The sequence below is a fragment of the Typopeltis vanoorti genome, chromosome 9, assembly GCF_054136105.1.
Source record: "Typopeltis vanoorti isolate ZY-2024b chromosome 9, IOZ_Tvanoo_1.0, whole genome shotgun sequence".
Taxonomy (NCBI): domain Eukaryota; kingdom Metazoa; phylum Arthropoda; class Arachnida; order Uropygi; family Thelyphonidae; genus Typopeltis; species Typopeltis vanoorti.
In genome coordinates this window covers 68,091,086-68,112,654 of record NC_143557.1, presented here as the reverse complement: position 1 = coordinate 68,112,654, position 21,569 = coordinate 68,091,086, and the positions used below count along the sequence as shown (strand labels likewise).

Genomic DNA, 21,569 nt, shown 5'->3' with positions numbered 1-21,569 from the left:
TCATCCAAGTAAATACCTAATAATGATGTGGTGTGTTCCAGAAAGTGAGGATTAGACATTGGGAAAGAATTAGATAATTACAATCCCTCCTCTTGAGGGCTTCTAATTATCTCATAATTGACCTCTGTCTTTTTGTTCGTTGCTGAATACTAGCCTCCCCCCCCCCATCATACAAAGCACTGTTATTCCTTATCCTGAAAGATGCCTTAAGAAAGGGCAGACAAGTATTTGATTTTTTTAATATTAAATGTATTTTATGTGCTGTTTTTTTAGATGAATTAAAAAAGAATCATTATAGCAAGTCTGAAATGGAAGACTATACTTTGGATTCCCCCCCCCCCCTTCCGACGCACTGCATATATAATAGTTATAAACGTAAGTTTCTGTGCTTTAGAAGTTCTGTGGGAGGTTTTTGGTATTGAGACCACATTATAATATAAATAAAGAGTTTAATAAAAATAAGCAATTAAAACCTGACAGTTTTCATAAGTCGTAAGACTTGCATCATCAGGGGTAGTGGTACATAAATGTTTTACACAACAAAAGCCTATTAACAATTGTGATAACATAAATGTAATTCATAAACCAGAATACAAAATGGTAAATTCGTTACTGTATGTACAACAACTAGCAATGTTGGAACATTGCTAGTTGTTGCTATCACGTTTTGTGATAATGTGTGTTATATACTAGGTCCATGGCAGTTAAATTTTTAATGAAAGCAGACCATACCTGATGTAAAATTAAGCGAAGATTTCAAGAATACAATCATGCTGAATTACATCAAGAATGTCACAAAGTGGCTGCGTTGCTCTGCAAGTACAACATTCAAGTGGCTTTTTTTTTTTTTTTACCTTTACAGAAAATATCAATTTTCCTACATCCACCAAAACCTCCACATCAGAAACTAGAAATGTTTCGGCAGATACAAGCGTAAGCAAAACTTTCATGACAGGGGCAACTCGTAGTAAAGGTGGAGTAAGCTCTGATCACTATCTTTAGTATTTCCCGTAATGTAAAACATCTCCTAGGAGATGTATGATGTTAAACATTATGGGGGGGGGGGTCACTACCCAGACTGGTTTTAACCTTATTTGAGGTCTCGTCAGTGGGAGCCAGACCCAGAATGTAAATACTCAGGTTGAAGTGATGCAGAACTTATACTTTACCATATGAGTTGTCAGAAAAGGTGTCACATTATGAAAGGCACCAAGAATTACTGAAAATAAAATTAAAGCCCTACATATAAAGTAGGGTTATTCTGAAATGTTTTTTTCCCCTAAGATTATATAAACAATGACATATCCAACAAAAATATTTTTTTATTTAATTCAGGTAATTCATGTAAGTTAAGAAAATATATAAAGTATGAAACAAATACGTAGTATAAGCTTATCAAAATTACAAATTGTACTCAAACTTCATTGCACATAATGCATAAATGTTTTAGGCAAAATAAAATAAAGTGCATATTTTAATCGTCATCACTCTCTTCAAAACTAACATTTCATAGATGTTCTTTATTTACAAGTCATCATCACTTGATATTTCTTGGACATCATTTGTATAATTCTCATTGCATACTTTGACTGGTTTAGTTATCAAGAAATCAGTAAGACCTTGCTTACTACTATGCTGCATTTTTTTAAGTTTATAATATGGAGCTAGACAAATATCCAATTGTCTCATGAATTTTCTGGAGTGCTCCATTGAGAGATCATTATCCATAAAATAACTTTCTTGCCAAGTTCAATCCCTTCTGCTAATTTCTTTAAACTGAATTCTTTAACTGATTCATCACAATCAGAATCTTTAGCAGAACTTTCCCCTGCCATTTGGTTCGACATCATCTATTAATTGTACCAGTTCCTCCTCATTTAAATCTATTTTCCCATTAATTAATTCACTATTGAAGAAGTTCTCGAAGGTTGAGTCTCATGGGCTGATCGAAACTGAATGTATCTTCAGTCTTGTTCATTTGTTACCTTGGCAGTTTACGGTGCGTGGGTTTATACCTATTAATAAATGCGTATATCGCAAAAGCGCTCTAAATGGCCATTACTATAAAAAAAAAAAAAACAATTTTACATAAAAAAAAGCATTACATATTGTATGTAACCCACCAAAAAATAAAGTGCTCAGCTTGAGATTAACACACTTATGATTTTTAATGCACTTTTCTGGCAGAAAATGAAGACAATTTTCAACAATAAATATTTTATATGGTAAACAATTGACGTATATGCACGCTAAAGGATATTTCCCCTAATATAAATTCGCTACTTAATAACTACATGCACGATATGGGCAGATGCAAATTTAATGAAGATAAAATTTGATTTTTAAGTCGGACAATGAAAAATATATGAAAAGATAAAGGGTTACTACAGTTTGTAGACAGTCTTATATTGAAACCGCATTGTATAAGTACCGCATTCAACAAGGGTTACTATAATTTGTAGACCGCGTTGTATAAGTACCATGTTATATGAGGTTTACCTGTATATATATGTGCACTTATAAAAAAAGTTAAGACCTTAGTCAGTGTGAAAATCTAAAAGCTAGCATGTTCAATCTAATATGGAACAGTAATATTAAATTATACGCCACAGAACTTAGATTACTCTATTTCCCATCTATGGCAGACATAACAATGAACAGGATACTGAAATCAAAGTGTAGAATAGACTACTAGTCTGGCTCTGTGACACTTACTTCACATTGATATTTGCTAATGTTTCTAACTAATATTATTACTTGCATTCACCACTCAGTTATTTGGAGTTAATTATTTTGTCATTGATAGAAGTTACTTGAAGTAATGAAGAAAAGTAATAATTATATGTCAGAGACTCATCAAGGAGGGCTGTACATCATCCAAACCAGCCGTCATGCCTTCTCTTTAATTCATTCATATTAGATGCACTCACTACCTCTAAAGGCAAACTGTTCCACTCACTCACTGCTCTTTGAGCGAAAAATCTAGCTCTTATCTCTTTCTTAACTACAAAGAAACTTAACCTCTGTGGATGCTCCTGTGCTCTCTCCCCACCTTCCATATAACAAAAAATTTCATCAGACGATTCCTATAACCTCCATTCAAAAGTTCATAGCCCTCTATCATATTACCCCCCCCCCCTGCCCTCTTTCTCCTGGTTACTCATACTCACAGTCTGTCCTCATAATCGGATTTCCATGATTCTGATATAATCTTTGTAACTCTTCTTTGCACCATTTTCCACAATTCTTTATCCCCTTGGAACCCAGGAGACCAAATCTGTACAGTAGTCCAGGTGCAGTCTTATCAAGGCCTTGCAAAGAGGCAAAATGACTTCCTTATCCTTACATGTCATATTTTGCTTCAACATTGCAATTATCCTCTGAGTTGTATTTGCTATGTGACCTTTATGACCACCATTTGCCATGATCTCTAGCTGTATGGGTTTCTTGTAGCATAATCCCACTAATATAATATGCCATTGGAAATCTTATCACACCAAAGTGTATAACTTTACATTTAGAATATTAAACTAACAGCCATTTTCTTTGCCCAAATGTGCAGCCTATTCAAATCATTACGTAAGTGCTGGATTACAGTAGCATCTCTGATAGCCTTGCCTATCTTTACTTCATCAGTAAACAGTTGCACAAAAATCGCCTGTTAGACCCTTCCTACTGTCATTAATGTATACATTGAGCCCAAGGACTGAACCCTGGAGTACACCACTTGTCGCTTTAAATCTGGCAGATACACTCTCGTATACCACTTTTTAATATCTGTCTGTCAAATATCAACTTATCCAAGTGAAGAGTATATATATATATATATATATCAAACCCTTATTCTCCAGTTTATTATCATTATTAAGAGACACCTCCAGGAAGTCTGGAACTTATCAAGTTCCATACTATTCACACCAGCTGTCATACCTGTTTTGAATTCATGTTGCTTGCACACAACATCCAACAGCAATCCATTCCAATAACACACCACTGTGTGAGAGAAAAATCTAGCTCTCATTCCCTTCTTGACAGCATTCACTCTCAACTTCCAAGGATGCTCTCATGTCCTTTCCCCACTCTCCATAAAATGAAAAATTCCATTTACTCAAATTCTGTATAACCCTTTCAGAAGTTTGTAACTCTCAATCATATGACTCCTGTTTGCTAGTGTCTGCAGCCTACAAACTCTCAATCTGTCTTCATAATCAGTATTCCACAATCCTGATATCATTTTTGACAGTATCCACTGTCAAAAATGATATCCACTGTATCAGATTCACCACAGAGACTAGACTTGCATACAATAGTCCAAATGAAGTCTTATCAAGGCTTGTAAAAAGGCAAAAATGACTTCCTCATCTTTACATGTCAAGGTTCGTTTTAGCATTGCAATTATTCTCTGCATTGTATTTACATTTTTTGCTATATGACCCTTGAACTTCCTGTCTACTAAAACTCCAAGATCCTTAGCCTGATCAGTTTCTTCTAGCATAATCCCACCAATATAATACAACATTGGGTATCTAATTGCACTAAAGTACATGACCTTACATTTATTAACATTGAACTGACAGCCATTTTCACATGCCCACAATTCCAGCCTATTCAAATCATTCTGCAAGTACTGTATAATCAGCAGCACTAATGATTCATCAGCAAATAAATGTATGCTGCATGTCAAATCTTTCCTAATATCATTAATATACAAATTGAATAGCGATGGACAAAAGACTGATCCTTGAGACACACCACTGGTTACCTTGAATCTTGCAGATTCACACCACCCATATATACACCTTTATGATATCTGTCAGTCAACCATCCTCTTATCCAAGCTAATCTTTTATAATCCAAACCTATATTCTCCAATTTATGCAACAGTCTTCCATGCTGTATTCTATCAAAAGCCTTAGCAAAATTCAAAAGTATCATGGTATATCCATTTCCTTTGTCTAGTTCAATGGTAACATTATTATAGAATGTAAGCAAGTTGCTAAATCAGGACCTTCCCACACACATGCTGTTCATTGCAAAGTAGAGATTCACTGTCAACCCATTTCTGAATGTGAGCTCTAACCAACTTTTCAATCTCCACCGCAACTCCTGAGATACCGATTGGTTGATAGTTCGACACATTAGTCTTTGTACCACCATTGTGCAATGGGATTACCACATATTCTTTCCACTCCTGTGGAATATTCCCTGTTCTGAGACTCAAATCATATAGCCTGGTCAAAGGAATAGCCAGTTCAGCTGAACACTCTTTTAGCATCTGTGCTGATATCCCATTAGTTCCTATTACAGAATTCTTATTCAGCTTGTGCAACATCTTTAATACTTCCTTCTCATACACATGAGTTAGTTTCCTCATCCAATGAAGAGGTGGTGGTGAGTTCAATGCTGCTATAAAATCTCATGATATGTAACTTATCATGAGAGATTTTATGATAAGTTAAAGAAATGTCAATTTTTTTCTGTAATAATCTTGTAAGGGGTGCTTAAGGGTCAAAACTGTATAACTGAGAGGAGGACTCCACATAGCCTTTAAAGAAATGTGGAGAACCGACCAGGGCTTCTTACCTAATGTCCAATCCTCACCTTCTCGTGGTGCACCCTGTTGGGTATCTACCTGGATACTGAATAAACAAGGATGGGCTGGCAATTTGGGATTTAGCCAACCAAATTGTATTCTTATTGGCTTAAAACCAAAACACAAAATGATGATACAACATGACAAAACTTCATGCCAGCTGGGGCATCGCCTGGTTAAACAAGGCTCCTGTTGTTTTCGACAGGGAACCAGGACGAACAGCGAAAAGTCAGCTACTGGAACAAATCTGAAAGCACACCCCAACTCAACATCACCAGAGTTAAAGATCGGTACTATCAACATAAGAAGCCTGAATGGCAAAGAAATGGAGCTAGCTGAGGAATTAGATAAGTACCAGATTGACATAATAGGGGTGACTGAAACAAAAAAAGACAAAAACTGGTGAGATCTTTTTGAGCAATAAATGCAAAATGTTATATTCAGGCAATGACAATCAAGGAAAAGGAGGAGTAGCCATAGTATTCAACACTAAATACGAGGCTAATCTTCTTGAATGGCAGGCAGTCTCAAGTAGAGTGATGTGGGCAAATATCAGAATGGGGAACTGGACAATGAGACTTATTTGTGCCTATGGTCCCACAGAAGGTTCTACTAAGGTAGAAGAAGTGGAGGAATATTTTGGGTGTAGAGAAAGAAACTGACACAATGAAAAAGAAAAAGTTGGTCCTTGTTGGGGATCTAAATAGCAGAGTAGGAAATGACTGTAAGACATACAAAAATATGTTGGGAAAATTTGAAGAAAAGAGCAAAGCAAATAATAATGGCAAATACCTGTTGGATTTCTGCTCAGGACATGGACTGGTTATTACTAACACCATGTTCCAACATAAAAATGTGCACAAATTCACATGGAGAGAAGAGGCAAGAAATAAAAGTCTCATTGACTATGTTATTGTTGATAGTGATGTTTTCTTCCTGGTGAAGGACACCAGAGTGTACAGAGGATTTGAAATTGGAAGTGATCACTATTTAGTCTTGAGCAGGATAAAATTGAATTTCATATTGAAAAGAATAACATGTAAGAAAGTTTTAAAGCAAATAAAAGTTGAGCAGCTCTCAGATGTGAACTGTAGACTAAAATACACAAAGATTATTGAAGAAAAAATCAAAGAGTTCGAGAACAGGAACCAAACCTTGGAGATTCAGTGGCAAGCCTTGAAGAAAACCCTGATTGATTCAGCCAGAGAGGCATGTGGTGAGATTGTCTGCAAGGATAGAAAAATCAGAACTCCATGGTGGACACAAGAAGTTAAAGAGGTGGTGAAGGAAAAGAAGAAAGCATATCAAAAGTTCCTGTCAAATAAATCACCTTGTGCTCTTAGAGAATACAGAGACAAATGTAAAAAAGCTAAACACTTTGTAAAACTAGCTAAACAAATGATATGGGAGGTCTTTGACAAGAACATAGAAAATAAATATCAAGAAGGTGGCAACATATTCTGGATGTTGTTGAAGATACTCAGAAATGGAGGAAAGAGTGATTTAAAAGGAATTAGAAATGATAAAGGTGACATGAAAACGGGAGAAAAAGATATCCTCGAAGTATGGAGTAATTACTTCGAAAAATTGCTAAATGAAACAAGTGATAGTACAGTGGTAAAAAACACTCAACAGGCATACAGTCAGGAATACATATCCATACTTGAAGTAGAAAAATCCATCAAAGGCTTGAAATGTGGAAAGGCAGCAGGAGTAGATGATATTCGACCAGAAATGCTGAAGTATGGTGGTATAAAAGTTTTACAGTGGCTGCACTGCATAGTTCAGAAGGCCTGGACAGAGGGACAAATTCCTGATGATTGGAGTAGAGCTCTCATAGTACCCATATATAGAAAAGGGAAATAAAACTGAATGTGAGAATTACAGAGGTATTTCACTACTAAGTGTTCCTGGTAAGATTTATGCCATTGTACTTGAGAAACAGTTGAAAAGAATTGTGGAAGAAAAACTTGGTGAAAAACAAGCTGGATTCAGGCCAAATAGAGGCTGTCGGGATCAGATCTTCACTTTATGACAAATAGTGGAGAAATCATGTTAAAAAACGTTTAATTTTCTTGACCAAAAAGCTCTGGAATGACTTTTAATGGGATTATATTGATCAAGTGCATATAATAAACAACTATGTTATACCATCTAGTTTCACCAACTAAGGCTGTTGGCATCTTCAGGGTATATAACTGATGCAAGGCACTAAAAAGTAAAAAACTGTTATAAACTATAATCAAATGATTCTAATTATATTAAACAAAGAACAGAGCGCATACAATACATGCAGCGAACGTGCATGATATCACTTGTTATTTAGGAACATTCTATAGTTGGCACTATAATTCAGTTCTGGCGAGTTGAGGGATCTAATAAAGGTCTTCCAGATCACGGACAAGATTAAGCCTTGGTTCCTTTTAAGGTTTTGTATACAGCAGGCAACTGTTGTGGCCTCCTTAAAAATTCGGGAGCAGAAGTCCTCCTAAATGTAAGGAATTGTGCTTCTATCCCACTCTAGGTGACATCAATAATAACAGAGAAGAAAAATTGGGGTTAGCTTTTCATTTCTCAAGAACGAACTATACCATAGAGTGGGATAGAAGCACAATTCCTTACATGGAGGAGGACTTCCGCTCCCGAATTTTTAAGGAGGCTACAACATTTGCCCACTGTATACAAAACCTTAACAGGAACCAAGGTCTAATCTTACCCATGATCTGGAAGACCCTTATTAGATCCCTCAACTCGCCAGAACAGAATTATAGTGCCAACTATAGAACGTTCCTAAATAATAACAAGTGATATCATGAACGCTCACTGCATGTATTGTACACGCTCTGTTCTTTGTTTAATATAATTGGAATCAGTTGATTATAGTTTGTAACAGTTTTTTACTTTTTAGTGCCTTACATCAGTTATGTACCCTGAAGATGCCAACAGCCTTAGTTGGTATAACATAGGTGTTTATTATATGCACTTGATCAATATAATCCCATTAAAAGTCATTCCAGTGGAGAAATCATTGGAATATAACAAAGATCTGTATTTAAGTTTTGTCAATTTGGAAAAGGCATATGACAAAGTGCCAAGAGAGAAGCTATTCAATGCGCTACAGTTATATGGTGTCAGTGGGTCATTATATCAAGCAATACTTAGTCTTTATTTGAGATGTAAGTCAGCAGTTAGAATTGAAGGAAGTACAGTAAGATGGTTTAATGTTAAATCTGGTGTGAGACATGGATGTACATTATCCCCCTGTTATTCATTATCTATATGGATCACATTATGAAGGAAAGTGGTATTAAATATGATATCAAAATTGGAGATGTTAATGTCAGCTCTTTGCTTTATGCGGATGATGTTATACTTCTAAATAAATCCGCTACAAGTCTGCAAGATTCCCTGACTAAATTGAATAACTGTTGTAATAGATATGGTATGAAGGTCAGCAATAAAAAGACAAAGATTATGAAAATAGGCAGAATCTTTGACAATGTCAACTGCATTGTCAATGGAGAACCTGTCGAACAAGTAAAACATTTCAGCTACTTAGGCACAATTTTTAGTGAAGATGGTAAATTAAATATGGAAATAGACAACAGAATCAACAAAGCTGGTATGGTAGGAAGTCATTTGAATAAATTCATATGGAATAAGGGAGAAATTAGTCAGAACACTAAATTAGTTGTATACAAGACAATGTTCAAACCAATTTTAACTTATGGATCTGAGAGCTGGGTCAGAAGTAAAACACTTGACCAAAGACTAGAGACTGCAGATATGACAGTCCTGAGAAAGATTAGGGGCATGAACAGATGGCATCAATGGCAATATCATATTAAAAACGAGGATATTAGGAAAGAAATTGACATTGTCAGCATCCATGAATGCGTTAGCAGAGCTAATCTCAGGTGGTATGGTCACTTAAACAGAATGGGCGAGGAAAGATTAGCAAAACAAGCGTTCTCTGCCAGGTTGGCAGGAAAATGACCCAGAGGAAGACCAAGATATAGGTCGATTGATATGGCACATTGTACCATATCAATCCACCTATATCTTGGTTAGAGTCTTGATAAGTAACAGACTGATTTGGAGGAAAATCGTAGATAGGAAGTTAGTAAGGATGTAATTTTTCATGTAGTACTATCATATGCTGTACACGCCCCCCTTGAGGGTACGTCGAAGGAATTTGATGATGATGAATAATCTTGTAATTGTAATAATTTAACCATGAGCCTTTGTTAAAATGATATGGTGCATGACATCATTATATAACACTTAACTGATGTCCACATATGGCAACTTCAAAAGACACTCAAAGTATAATATCATAATGTCAGATGTCTATACATGACCATATATGGAAGTTTCGAGAGACGCCCACAAGTGTGCACTAGAAGTCTGGCCTTTATAAGGCGGAACGTCAAGATGGACTTTGTGTTAGGGTTTTCACCTTCTCTTACTTGGTCCACCGCCATGTGAGGTCCATTGTCAGTAATCAAAAGAGAAGCATCATAAGTTTTGGGTTTCAGAATTTTCTACCTGGGTTCGCTGCCATGTGAGGTCTGCTCTCAGTGATCAAAAGAGGAGTGTCGCAAGGGTCCTAAAGGGCATAGACTAATCAACTATTCAGACAAGGAGAAATTTGGTGGGAAATCAAGAATGAGCCAGCAGAAGGAAAGAAGAACAAAAAGGAGCACTTTTGTGTGAACAAAAGATTCATGTAAAAGGCAGTGCTGAACGAGAATTGTTAACACTTATGTATGTGATAATTCCGAACAAGAATGCATATCAAGTATGTCTGTTTATGAGTACAATAAGATAATGTAAATTGATATTGAATTAAGCTTATTGAAAGTATGCTTTATTATCAGTTTGTGTATATTTGGCTAACAGGATGTTCTAGATTGTGATTTTAACTTTAAGAGAAGAAATGAACTAAGTCTGAATTGGGTAGAATTGAGATTGACAAAGAGTTGTAATGGAATTGTGTATGTATGTGTGTGTGTTAATTTGGATCAGACTGTAAATATTCCTTTTTGATTTAATTAAATGGTTTGTGAACAACACATTGGACTGATTCTGTGAATATACTATCCTGAAAATTTCAAATCTGCATAGGATAAAGTTCAATAACTAATTATGCCATGGCTAATTAAAGGTAAAGATTAACATAAGCAGGTAATGCTAATAACATCTGCTTTGTCTTTAGTTTAAAATCTTATAATCTCACACTCAATATATAGTCTAACTGCCGCAGTCATAAAACAAATACATTTGTTAGACTATAGAATGTGAGAACATAGGATCTAGTAAAAATAAATAAATGGCAGCAGTCAGTAGTTAAAATAGTCAACCATTTATGTGAAGTTTAAGTAAAAGAACACAGACATGGAGCAGGGTTGAGAAATATGTAACATAATAGAAATACAGAACGTTATAACACTGCATATAACGTTCTGTATTTCTCAAAATGGCTACTCATTAGTTCAACAATCACTTCTACATCAGTCACCCATATACCATCTGCACTCAATCGTTATTCTTTCAAATTCATTCTTTCTTTTTAGCATTGCAATTATTATGCAACAGCCTTTCACATGGTATCCTATCAAATGCCTTAGTAAAATCTAATAGCTATAGTGTATCCATTCCCTTTATCCAACTCGGCTGTAGTAGTGTAACAATATGCTTTAATGTGTTATTGTAAGCCTGTTTGGTTACCTCACTATTGTAAAATCCTATTCTAATTAGTGCGCTTTTGCTTTTGTAACCTCTCTTACTTATTCTATTGCATACTATATTTATCCACCTTTTGTATTCACCTAGTCACATACCTATGGAAAATTTATTTGTTGAGACTGCACCACCAGTATTTCTAAATCAGCATAGGACTCAGTAATACGTCTGGTAGATCTCTCTTACTAGCATAAAATCCTTCAACAAAGTTTATGTAAACAGTTGTGATTCGGAAGTACTTAAACTACACTCTTAATGCCTTAGTTGTTTCCCGCTCACAAGTTCATGTTTATTTAGGAACAGTGCATTGTAAATTAAATAATCAGGCGGCACTCTATTGACATAAATAAAACACATTTATTTACATTAATATTAAAGTACATTAATTAAATGATAGGGAGGCTACTCTCTCTCTACCTATTCTTTAAACTTTCAGCATAAAGAAACAAAACTTTCCCTTTTCAATACTAAAAAAAACCTGTACAATATAATTACTCAATTACTTCTCTGCTCATTAAATCAAATTATTAAAACTAATTTACTCACAAAGAGGATAGCTAACTATGCCAAGTTATTTCACAATTCTTATGCTAATTATTAACAGGCCAAATGACCCTCTTATGGACACTTCTTATTTCTGTTAACTTAATTCTTATCAATCCATCTATAACATATCTCCTAGATTATAAAAGGAAATGCATGACAGAAGATATAACAAACTTACAGAGGCTCTGTGTTGCACGTTCAATCAAAGGTCTCTATCTATACCTTTTCTTTCATCTCGAGTTTTAGGCTTCCTTCAGGAGTGTCTTGATTCAGCAGTATCACGTCGGGATATTGGCAGGCTTTTGGACTGCAATCTGCAGTACGCGAATAGCACATGCAAGAGGTTTCAGCATACGGGCAAATTCTCCTCTGGATCCTACTTCGGGAACTTCTGCTTTTAACTGCTCCCTTTTCTGCCTCTAACTGCCGACGACTTCTGCTTCTAACTACTGCCACTTCTGCTTCTAACTGCTGCTCTTTCTGCCTCTAACTGCCAACCACGAAGACCCTGATGTTTGGCTGAGTCCCTTTTTATTTCATCTTCTCCGGGACCTTGCACAAAGGGTTGTAATCCCCGAAGAATTCGGCATGATTCCTTGATCTTCTTTTAAGACCGACCCTTTCTTTCTTCTCCTCTGTGCACTCTTTTAATCCTCTCTTCTCGGGCAGTGGAAACTTGCCGATCTCATAGACACTGACTTTGAAGGTGTTTATGTGCAGAGCTCGTAAGCAACTTTCTCATACACTTTAAAACATAAACAACTTTCTTATGCCCTTACATAGAGCTATTATACAAAGTTCTGGTGGCAAAGCATTGCCTTTGTTTTTGACACTCTAAAAATTTTTGTTAAAACAGTAAGTACAGTCAATTCCCATAGGGTTATTTACAATAATATTTAGCATAAAACATATAGAGACAAACAAGGTTATTTTTGTAACATTCTCATGAGACATGACCGCTGTAAAAATCGATGTAAAGCTCTTTGGTACTTCCAAGCTACATAGTTTTACAGTACCATGGTTATAAAATATGAGCAAATAATTGCTAAACACACCCTTCCTTTAGTGTACACATGCTGTTCCTTATATAGTATAGCTTTTTTGTCTACCGATTTCCATATGTGAGTTCTTACCAACTTCTCTAAAATCTTTACTGCCACCAGAGATACTGACAAGTTGGTAGTTAGACATATCAGTTTTTGCAGCACCATAGTACAACAGAACTATCATATATTCTTTCCATTCTCTTTTCATTCACTTATATGATAAATACACATATTTTCATCATGGCAGCTTGTAGATGTTGCATCTACTCTTTCAACTTGAGAAATTAAGAGACCATACACTTTCAAAATTTAAAAATCAGTTTTTTGAGGCATAGCATAGCTTTGCTAATTACTTCTACCATATTCATATTATTAGATGCTAAACATTCAATTGAATGTACATTTTTTTCACTTATTTTGCCATGTAGGACATAATAATAAATTTTATTCGTAATTATTCTTGAGTGACCTACATAATCATGCGCAATTGGTATGAGGTATTTAAGTGCTAGAAATGCTTTCTGTCATCAAGTAAATCACAAAGATTTTCTTATTAATCTATATGCAACTGATTTTTGTTAAAATAAGTCAGTATTGCTTATTATAGACCAAGAAGAGCATTTTCCATGTGTACTCTCTGTTAATCGGTTTTATTTTCAGAATAATGAAGTATAATTTACTTTGAAAATAAGAGTCCACAAGAAAATGAAACAACTTGGATAAGCAAACTTTTTTGCTATCAATAAAATAAATCACTCATTATTTAAAAAATTATGAAAACAACTACCATATTATAGTAAAACTTCAGTTTAATATAAACCAAAATAATTGCTCGACATTTTGACCTTCATATCAAGGTCATCATCATCACCTAGAGGATACACATTATTATTATTATGTGACACCTCCAGGGAGTCCAAAGACTCATCAAGGGAGAGTGTGCCAACAGCATCGAACGATTGTTCCGATCCAACTACTAACTGCCTTCAAACTTGCTTAACTTTTTTGCGTGAGCCATTAATAGCAGAGGCTTTACCAATCCACCAACCTTTGCTGGCAAAGAAGCAAGCTACATTACAATCTATAGCATAACCAAGTGAAAAAAACTTTCAACTAAAATATATAGCTTATGCTAAATTCACACTAATTTGGTCAACTGTCAATTTCTTCACCAAAGGTTAGGAAATGAATGTGTGCAACCCAAATTCTTGGGATTTTTATGCCAGCATTATTGTTTAGATTAGGACAGTTGATCAGAATATCAACATTTATTTGGTTTATATTAAATTTTAATATAAATTTACATTTATGTTAAACTTATAACATTTTATAACATGGTAGTTGTCTCCATAATATTTTTAATAATGAATGCTCATCACCATGTTGTAAAATTTTCTGTGTCTTTGTAAAATTTTACTTACTCTTCTTTGTTCTCTAAAATTTTCGTCTAGATACGCTTGTACTTAATGAATTTATCTCTAACACTTTAATTACCCTTTTAATTTAAATATTCTCTCTGGGCTGTTATTTACTCCTAAGAATGATGCTCGTGGATATAAGACAAAGGAATTGCTAATGGTCAACACCAATTCCTTTGTTTCAATACTGGATCTGATTCCTTTTTCGGATTCAGGAAAATTTCTATTATCCTGCGCCACCCTGAATCCTAGATTTACAAAGAGTGCAGAACCAAGGAACCAGAACACAGTTTAGCATACTATCTTATTTCACTATAACTTAATTATGTAGTCGTAGCCTCCCTATTTAACTTATCTCCCGCTGCGGTCCGAATTTTATGAGAAAGTGCAATAGAGGAGAAAATCAGGCAAGGCACCAGTTAAACTTAAAAAGCAAAACATTTAATTACAATTGAAGCATCTTACACTTTATGAATATACACTAATAAAGCAGTCTACAATTTCTAAGGAATGAGCATTAATTATTTAACCTCTCTATCTTTATCATAACATGCAAAACAAAGAACTTCATATATAGTTTACAACTTCTACTTGATAGATCAAACATACTCTTCAATACTAAAGGACATTTGCTAATTGAATTTCTAATTTAGCTCCACGTGCTCTTACAATAATTCTTTCACTAAAATTTCATAATCACTCTACTATAAAAAGAATATTATCTCTAGAGTCCTTCCTATAATTACAAATTTCTTCTTGTACACAATTGCTTATAAAAACATAGACTGTACATTACCAACTGCTGGGGAACTGTTTGGCCACTTCACATAGCACGACTAGACAATCATTTTTGATTCCTGGTTCGGTTCATTCTGCTTTTTCTGAGATATTCTTCACGGTCCGAGCTGTAGTTATCTCCGCCGACGAAAGTAGGCATACGTTGTTCTCTGGTTAACTGGCACAACATCGTAATGATATCTCTGGAAATATCGGAGATTTCCTTCCTCTGGGCTGATCACTGACCGGTAAACTTTCAGAATTTCACGGCATAGTTCCTCAGTCTTTATCTCGAATCCACGTCGAAAAGCGGGGGGGATGAGAAGGAGCCAAGAGGAGGTTCCAACACACCAGAGCACAAGTCCAAGAGCATAAGAGTAAGAGAGCGTTTTAGGTGCTGCAACGACTTATTAAATCGCACGCTACCGATTACTTCTACGTCATCGTTTTCCTCCTCCCCTTTTTCCATGTCACCCTAAGTCACCCAGTACCACATACGGAATCCTAGCGTACTCTTCCGAGTTTTTTTTTTTTTTTTTTTTTTTTTGGGGGGGGGGGGGGAGGGGGAGGGGAGGGCTGCGTGCTTACCTAAAGGGTGCACATGTACTTGTAGCACGTGTTTAGATTCCGGCTACTTTTACTTAATCGGATTATCTTTTCTCCCAGCAATTTGTAAGTACTTACACAAAAGCACAGCAAGGTTTAAGCATTTAAGCAATTAACAATATTTTACATTATAACATAAAACAATGAAAATATCCTCAATTTAGTAATATTTTGGTAAATTACAAGAATTTAGTAAGCCTGATATATCAATATGTGATTCAAAATGTAAACCCATGTTAATTCTGTAGGAAACATTAATTAATTAAATTTTAGTTTCATTCAGAATTTAACAACATCATTATGAAAGAAAGAATAAATAACAGTGCTGCTAATGGAAAGTTTCACCAAATTGGTCAATCAGGCAAACGGTCAATCAGTCTCCCAATGTGTGTGTGTGTGTGTTTCCTTTCATCTGGATTAATTCATTTGCAGGATATGTTCGTTTACAAAAATGTCATAATATTTTAAAAAAGTGTTGCTATTTTTTAAACTAGTCAACTTTAACTGTTGCAGGATACTACACGTAGTCATGTGGCTGTGACAAATGAAGAAGTAAATGAAGTAGCTCTATTGCCATCGGTTAATCATATCAGTTACCGAGAGGATTCTATTATTTCTTCTCCTCCTCCTCTTCCTTCCAGTGATACGTCTGATATTGATGATGAAATGGAAAAGTAAGTTACAAATTAACTGTTTTGGTTTGAAGCAATTTTGCTCTAGAAATATATAACATTATCTTATATAACACTATTTCCTATTACTATAAGTACCTCTGACCTCAGTTGGAAGGATAGTGTTTAGGAGGACATCATCTGCATAAAGCAAAGAGCCAAGTTTGATATCTGTGATTCTAATATCAGTTCGCTGCCACTTACTTTCATAATGTGGTTCATATAGATGATGAATAAGAGTGGAGAGATATATGCATCCTTTTCTTACACCAGATTTTACATCAAACCATCTTCCTGTATTTCTTCAATTTTAACTGCTGACTTATAATTAAATATAGACTATTTATTTCTCTGTATAATGTTCCATTTACTTCATATAATTGCAGTGTTTTAAAAAACTTTTCTCTGGGCACCTTGTATGACTTTTCCAGATCTACAAAACTTAAGGATATGTCCTTGTCATATTCCCATGGTCTCAACTGTTCATTGTAAATTGAAAATCTGATCTTGACAACCTCTATTTGGCCTTAAACCAGCCTTATTCTTCTCTAAGTTTCTGTTCCACAATTTTTCTTAGTCTCTTCTCAAGTATGCTTGCATAAATCTTACCAGGGATACTTAGTAGAAAAACCCTTCTAGAATTCTTATATTCAGCATTATTCATTTTTTATACATTGGTACTATGGGAGCTCTATTCCAATCATCTGGAATTTTGACCTTCTGCAAAATGTTTATATCTTCATATTTGAGCATTTCTGGTCTAATATCATCAACTCCAGGTGTCTTTCCACGTTTCAAGTTTTTTATGCGATTATTTCTACCTATGCACACCTGTTTACATTCCTCTTCAAAATTTTCTACTGCTATTGTGTTTAGCAGGCTTTCAAAGTAATTACTCCTGATGTCAAAATTGAATATGTTAATCTTAGCTTTTTACTTTATTCAGATGATCTTATACACCTAAATAAATCCATCACAGGTCTGTAAGGTCACTGAACATATTGAATAACTGTTATGATAAATTTGGTATGAAAATCAGTAATAAAAAGGCAAAGGCAATAAATATAGGCAGAAACATTGAAACATAAACTGCATCCTAAATGGAGAACCTGTAGATGAAGTAAACCATTTCAGCTATTTAGGCAGAATTTTTAGTGAAGATGACAAATTAAATATGGAAATAGATAATAGAATTAACTAAAGCCGGCATAGTAGGAAATCGCTGAATAAATTTATCTGTGGAATAAAGAGGAATTAGTCAAAAACACTAAACTAGCTGTTTACAAGACAACGTTCAAGCAATTTTAACTTATGGATCTTAGAGCTGGGTTAGAAATAAAATACTTGATCAAAGACTGAAGACTACAGATATGAGAGTTCTGAGAAAGATTAGGGAAATAAACAGATGGCATCAATGACAATATGATATTAAAAATGAGTATATTAGGAAAGAACTTGATGTTGTTAGCACTCAGGATGTGTTAGCTAATCCCAGGTGTTATGATTACTTAAACAGAATGGAAGGTTAGAAAAATAAGTGTTCTTTGCCAGGATGGCAGGAAAAAGACTCAGAGGAAGACCATGATCTAGGTGGATTGATACAGTAAAAAAAATGCCGTAGAAGACAGGAATATAAGATCTGATAATGCTGGAGTCTTGACAGACAACAGATCAATATGGAGGAAAATTGTCAATCAGAAGTTAGTATGATGTAAATTTTTCCATGTAGTACTATCATAATATCCTGTATAACCCCCACCCACAAGGGTACATATCAGGAATTGCTTAAACAGAATGGGAGAGGAAAGATTAGCAAAACAAAGCATTTTCTGCCAGGTTGGCAGGAATAAAGACCCAGAGAAAGACGATCTTATATCAGATATAAGATCTGATAATGTTGGAGTATTGACAGATAACAGATTGATTTGGAGAAAAATTGTTGATAGGAAGTTAGTAATGATGTAAGTTCTTCATGTAGTAGTATCATAATATCCTGTATACTGCTTGAGGATACATGTCAGGAATATGATGATGATGAATTCTGGGTTAGAAAATATTCAGTTAACTATTGTTAGGGATGTTGTTGCCATTATCTTATAAGTTTAGGCATTTGGCTTATTGTCTCCTGTTACAGACAATTAAATCTGGTTTCTTAAAAACTTGATATTCTACATTGTTAACTTTTGAGACTTTTCTTTAATAGGGTCCTGTTCCTCAAAAAATGAACTTATAGTACATTAGTGCTATGGGCAAAATGCTTTATTGCATAATTCAAAAACAAAAAACCCTACTCTAGAGAACACAAAGAACATGGAACTTTTTCAGGCTACTTCAGGCTTCCAGTAAGGAGGATAGTGGTCTTGCACTGAGCATTGAAACTCATTTCCCACCTAAAGACAATCACAAACATCTATAGGAGGATTCAAACCTACAGCTTATTGGTTGGAGATTGGGTATGCTATCCTGAATGGATAACATACCCATTTAGCCAACCAAGCTAACAAAGACTGGACAGAAATTAGTATACGGTGTTTTCACACAAGTACAGTTAGAGGTACATTTGTTTCTGAATTGGACAAAATAAAATTTATGTCAGTAAAGCTTCAGGTTTCATTTCAAAAAAATTTTCTGTTAATAGGCATTGTTTCTACTTTTATTTTAAGCTGGGTACAAATGATGGGATAGCACATACAAATCCTTTAAAAACCTTGATTAGAAAATAGTTGGTTTAAATACTTGTTACATGTTATTATTGTCATTTGTCTTTAACTTCTGTATGAATTATTTGAAATAATCTTGGCATAGTTTACAATTATTTCATCTCATCTTCCATTATTATATTTGACTCATTGGGCTGTTATGGCTAGAGGAATCAGCTTCTTATAAACCTAACTGATGCTACACTGGATAATTAATCTTACAAACAAGACATCTAATTACAGAAATACAAATCCTGTTATCTCCACATGAGACTGGCTAACTCATTTAAATGAAAATTTTCTTTAAATGTTCCATGTGTCTTAAAGTGGTATTATTCAAACACATCTTTCCACTTAAAGACCATCATCATCATTGCAGCTTAAGTTTAAAAAATTGGTTTCTTTTGTGAAACAGTTTTCTTTTCCAATTTTTATATTTTATAAAATGTTTACAGAAATCATTTTCATAACTTGGATTAAATTTTAACAGGAAATTGTTTTGTTTTCACTTCTGCATAATACTAGTGCAAAGAGAACCATAGGAAAACCTGTAAACTTAAATTTAAAAAAAAAAAAAAGAAAAAAATCCAAAATATGAATAGCTTTATTTACTATTTATGAATTTGAATGATTTTAAGTATTAGGTTTTTGTAAAAAAAAAAAAAAATAAAAAAATAAAAAAATATGGTTGATAGGCTAATTAAAGAATATCTATAAACATTGAGTGCTTTGTTTTACGAATTATTTATCAGTGTTTATGGAGAATGCAGTGGGAATAAGGAAAGTCATTTATTTCAATATTGTTTGAATTCTTGGTTGTGAAATTTTACTAATTTTTTTATTATTATTTATATTTATTTATCTATCTTAGCTATAAGGAATCACTGATTCCTGCCTTAAGTGGATTAGGCTCTAGATTTTCCAAATCTCCAAGGGAGAGAGAGCGTATGCTAGCTCGCAGAAAGGAAGAAATGATCAAACTTGCTCGGCGGTATGTTAACAGAAATTTCTTGCATCCTGAAATCGGTTCTTTAATGATTTTTTAACATATAATTTATAAACATATAGATTATCGCAAACCACTGACTTTAACAGATAAGTGAGATTTAAAATAGTCCTAAATACTATACATACATACATAATTATTTAGATGAGCCTGTGTAACCTTGTGGCATCATTTCTGGTTCCATAATATTAGATTCAGCATTCATTCCTGATGTTTAATAGAGGAAAAAATGTCTAAAATTAATAATAAACTAACTAAATATATTTTGCTAATTAGATTATTAGCCAATATTTTGCCATGTCAATAAGGCATCTTCATGGGCACAAAGAAATACTAAGCATGTGCATGCAGGTACACCAACAGAAGGCAAACACAACTGATCTCAAAAAGGCCAACTACTACAGTCCTATCTGGTGCTTTCTAAGGGTGCTGTGTTGAAATCTTGCTGATAGCCTCCTGGATTTTTTGCAATGTAATGCAGCCAAATTCATTTAGGTTTGAAGAATTTTGAAGTGCTCTGGCAGATTCCAGGAACAGTCTCTCTCTGATTTGTATTTTTCTCTATAAGAGAGAGGTTTCTTCTAACGGATCTGGTGATCTGTATCCATGGAGTAGTCTGTCACCCTGGAACAAATGTAGTGTGAAATGGACATCTTTTCTGTTTTCTTCTGGACAGATATTAGCTGTTTTTCAATTTGTCCCAAGTATTTAAGTTTGAAGGAGCAAAGGATACCAGGATGATCTAGATACAGATGAAACAGAACAAGTGAAACAGATCTTTAGGTGCTGGGTAAGTTTGATTCTAGTCGCTAACTGTGAAAGAACTTTTCTAGGACTTTTTTACAGTTGGTTCCTTAGTTGGTCAGTCATTGCACGCAAGTAGTTTTCCCTCCCAGAAACTAAGGTATTTAACTCCACAACTCAGAAAAGTTGACCATAGAACAGACAGTAATATACCAATTAGGATTTAAGAATGCAAAATGGCAGCAGTTTTCTGTTGTTACTAGTCCCACCCCTAGAATCATCAGTAGCCTTAAACTCAACTGTTGATGTGATGATAATGACTAAGGATAAATATCAGCTACCTACTTATTTTCCAAAAGTTAATGCAAAAAAAAATTCTGCTTATTTCTTGGAGAATAAAAGGTGTTGGAAGACTTATTTTGTTGTATCTGCTGCATAATCATTTTTGAATAGTTAAGACCAATTTTTTTTTTTTTTTTTTCACTTTAAAATTTTACATTTCACTATTTATCATGTATGGAACATCAAGAAAACTGATTCTAGAATGTGCATGTGTGGTGTCACCATGGCTAAACCAATACAAATATCAAGTTAGCCATGGTGAGGATTAGTCGGCATATGTTTCACCCACTGTTTATTCCCATTCCATTGAATTAGTCAGACTCAGACTGTAACTGTGCATTGATAAAAGAACTGATTCTAAAAATACAAAAATGAC

General features: G+C 34.5%; 1 protein-coding gene across 1 annotated transcript in view; it reads left to right on the top strand.

Annotated features, from left to right (window-relative positions):
• The window catches only part of LOC150103126 (E3 ubiquitin-protein ligase AMFR-like), a 294,346-nt gene that overhangs the window by 261,394 nt on the left and 11,383 nt on the right, over nt 1–21,569 (top strand). Inside the window, exons 13-14 of the mRNA XM_090397349.1 lie at nt 16,245–16,405; nt 19,973–20,092. Of these exons, the coding sequence (XP_090253475.1) occupies nt 16,245–16,405; nt 19,973–20,092 (281 nt within the window). The remainder of the gene's footprint in view (nt 1–16,244; nt 16,406–19,972; nt 20,093–21,569) is intronic.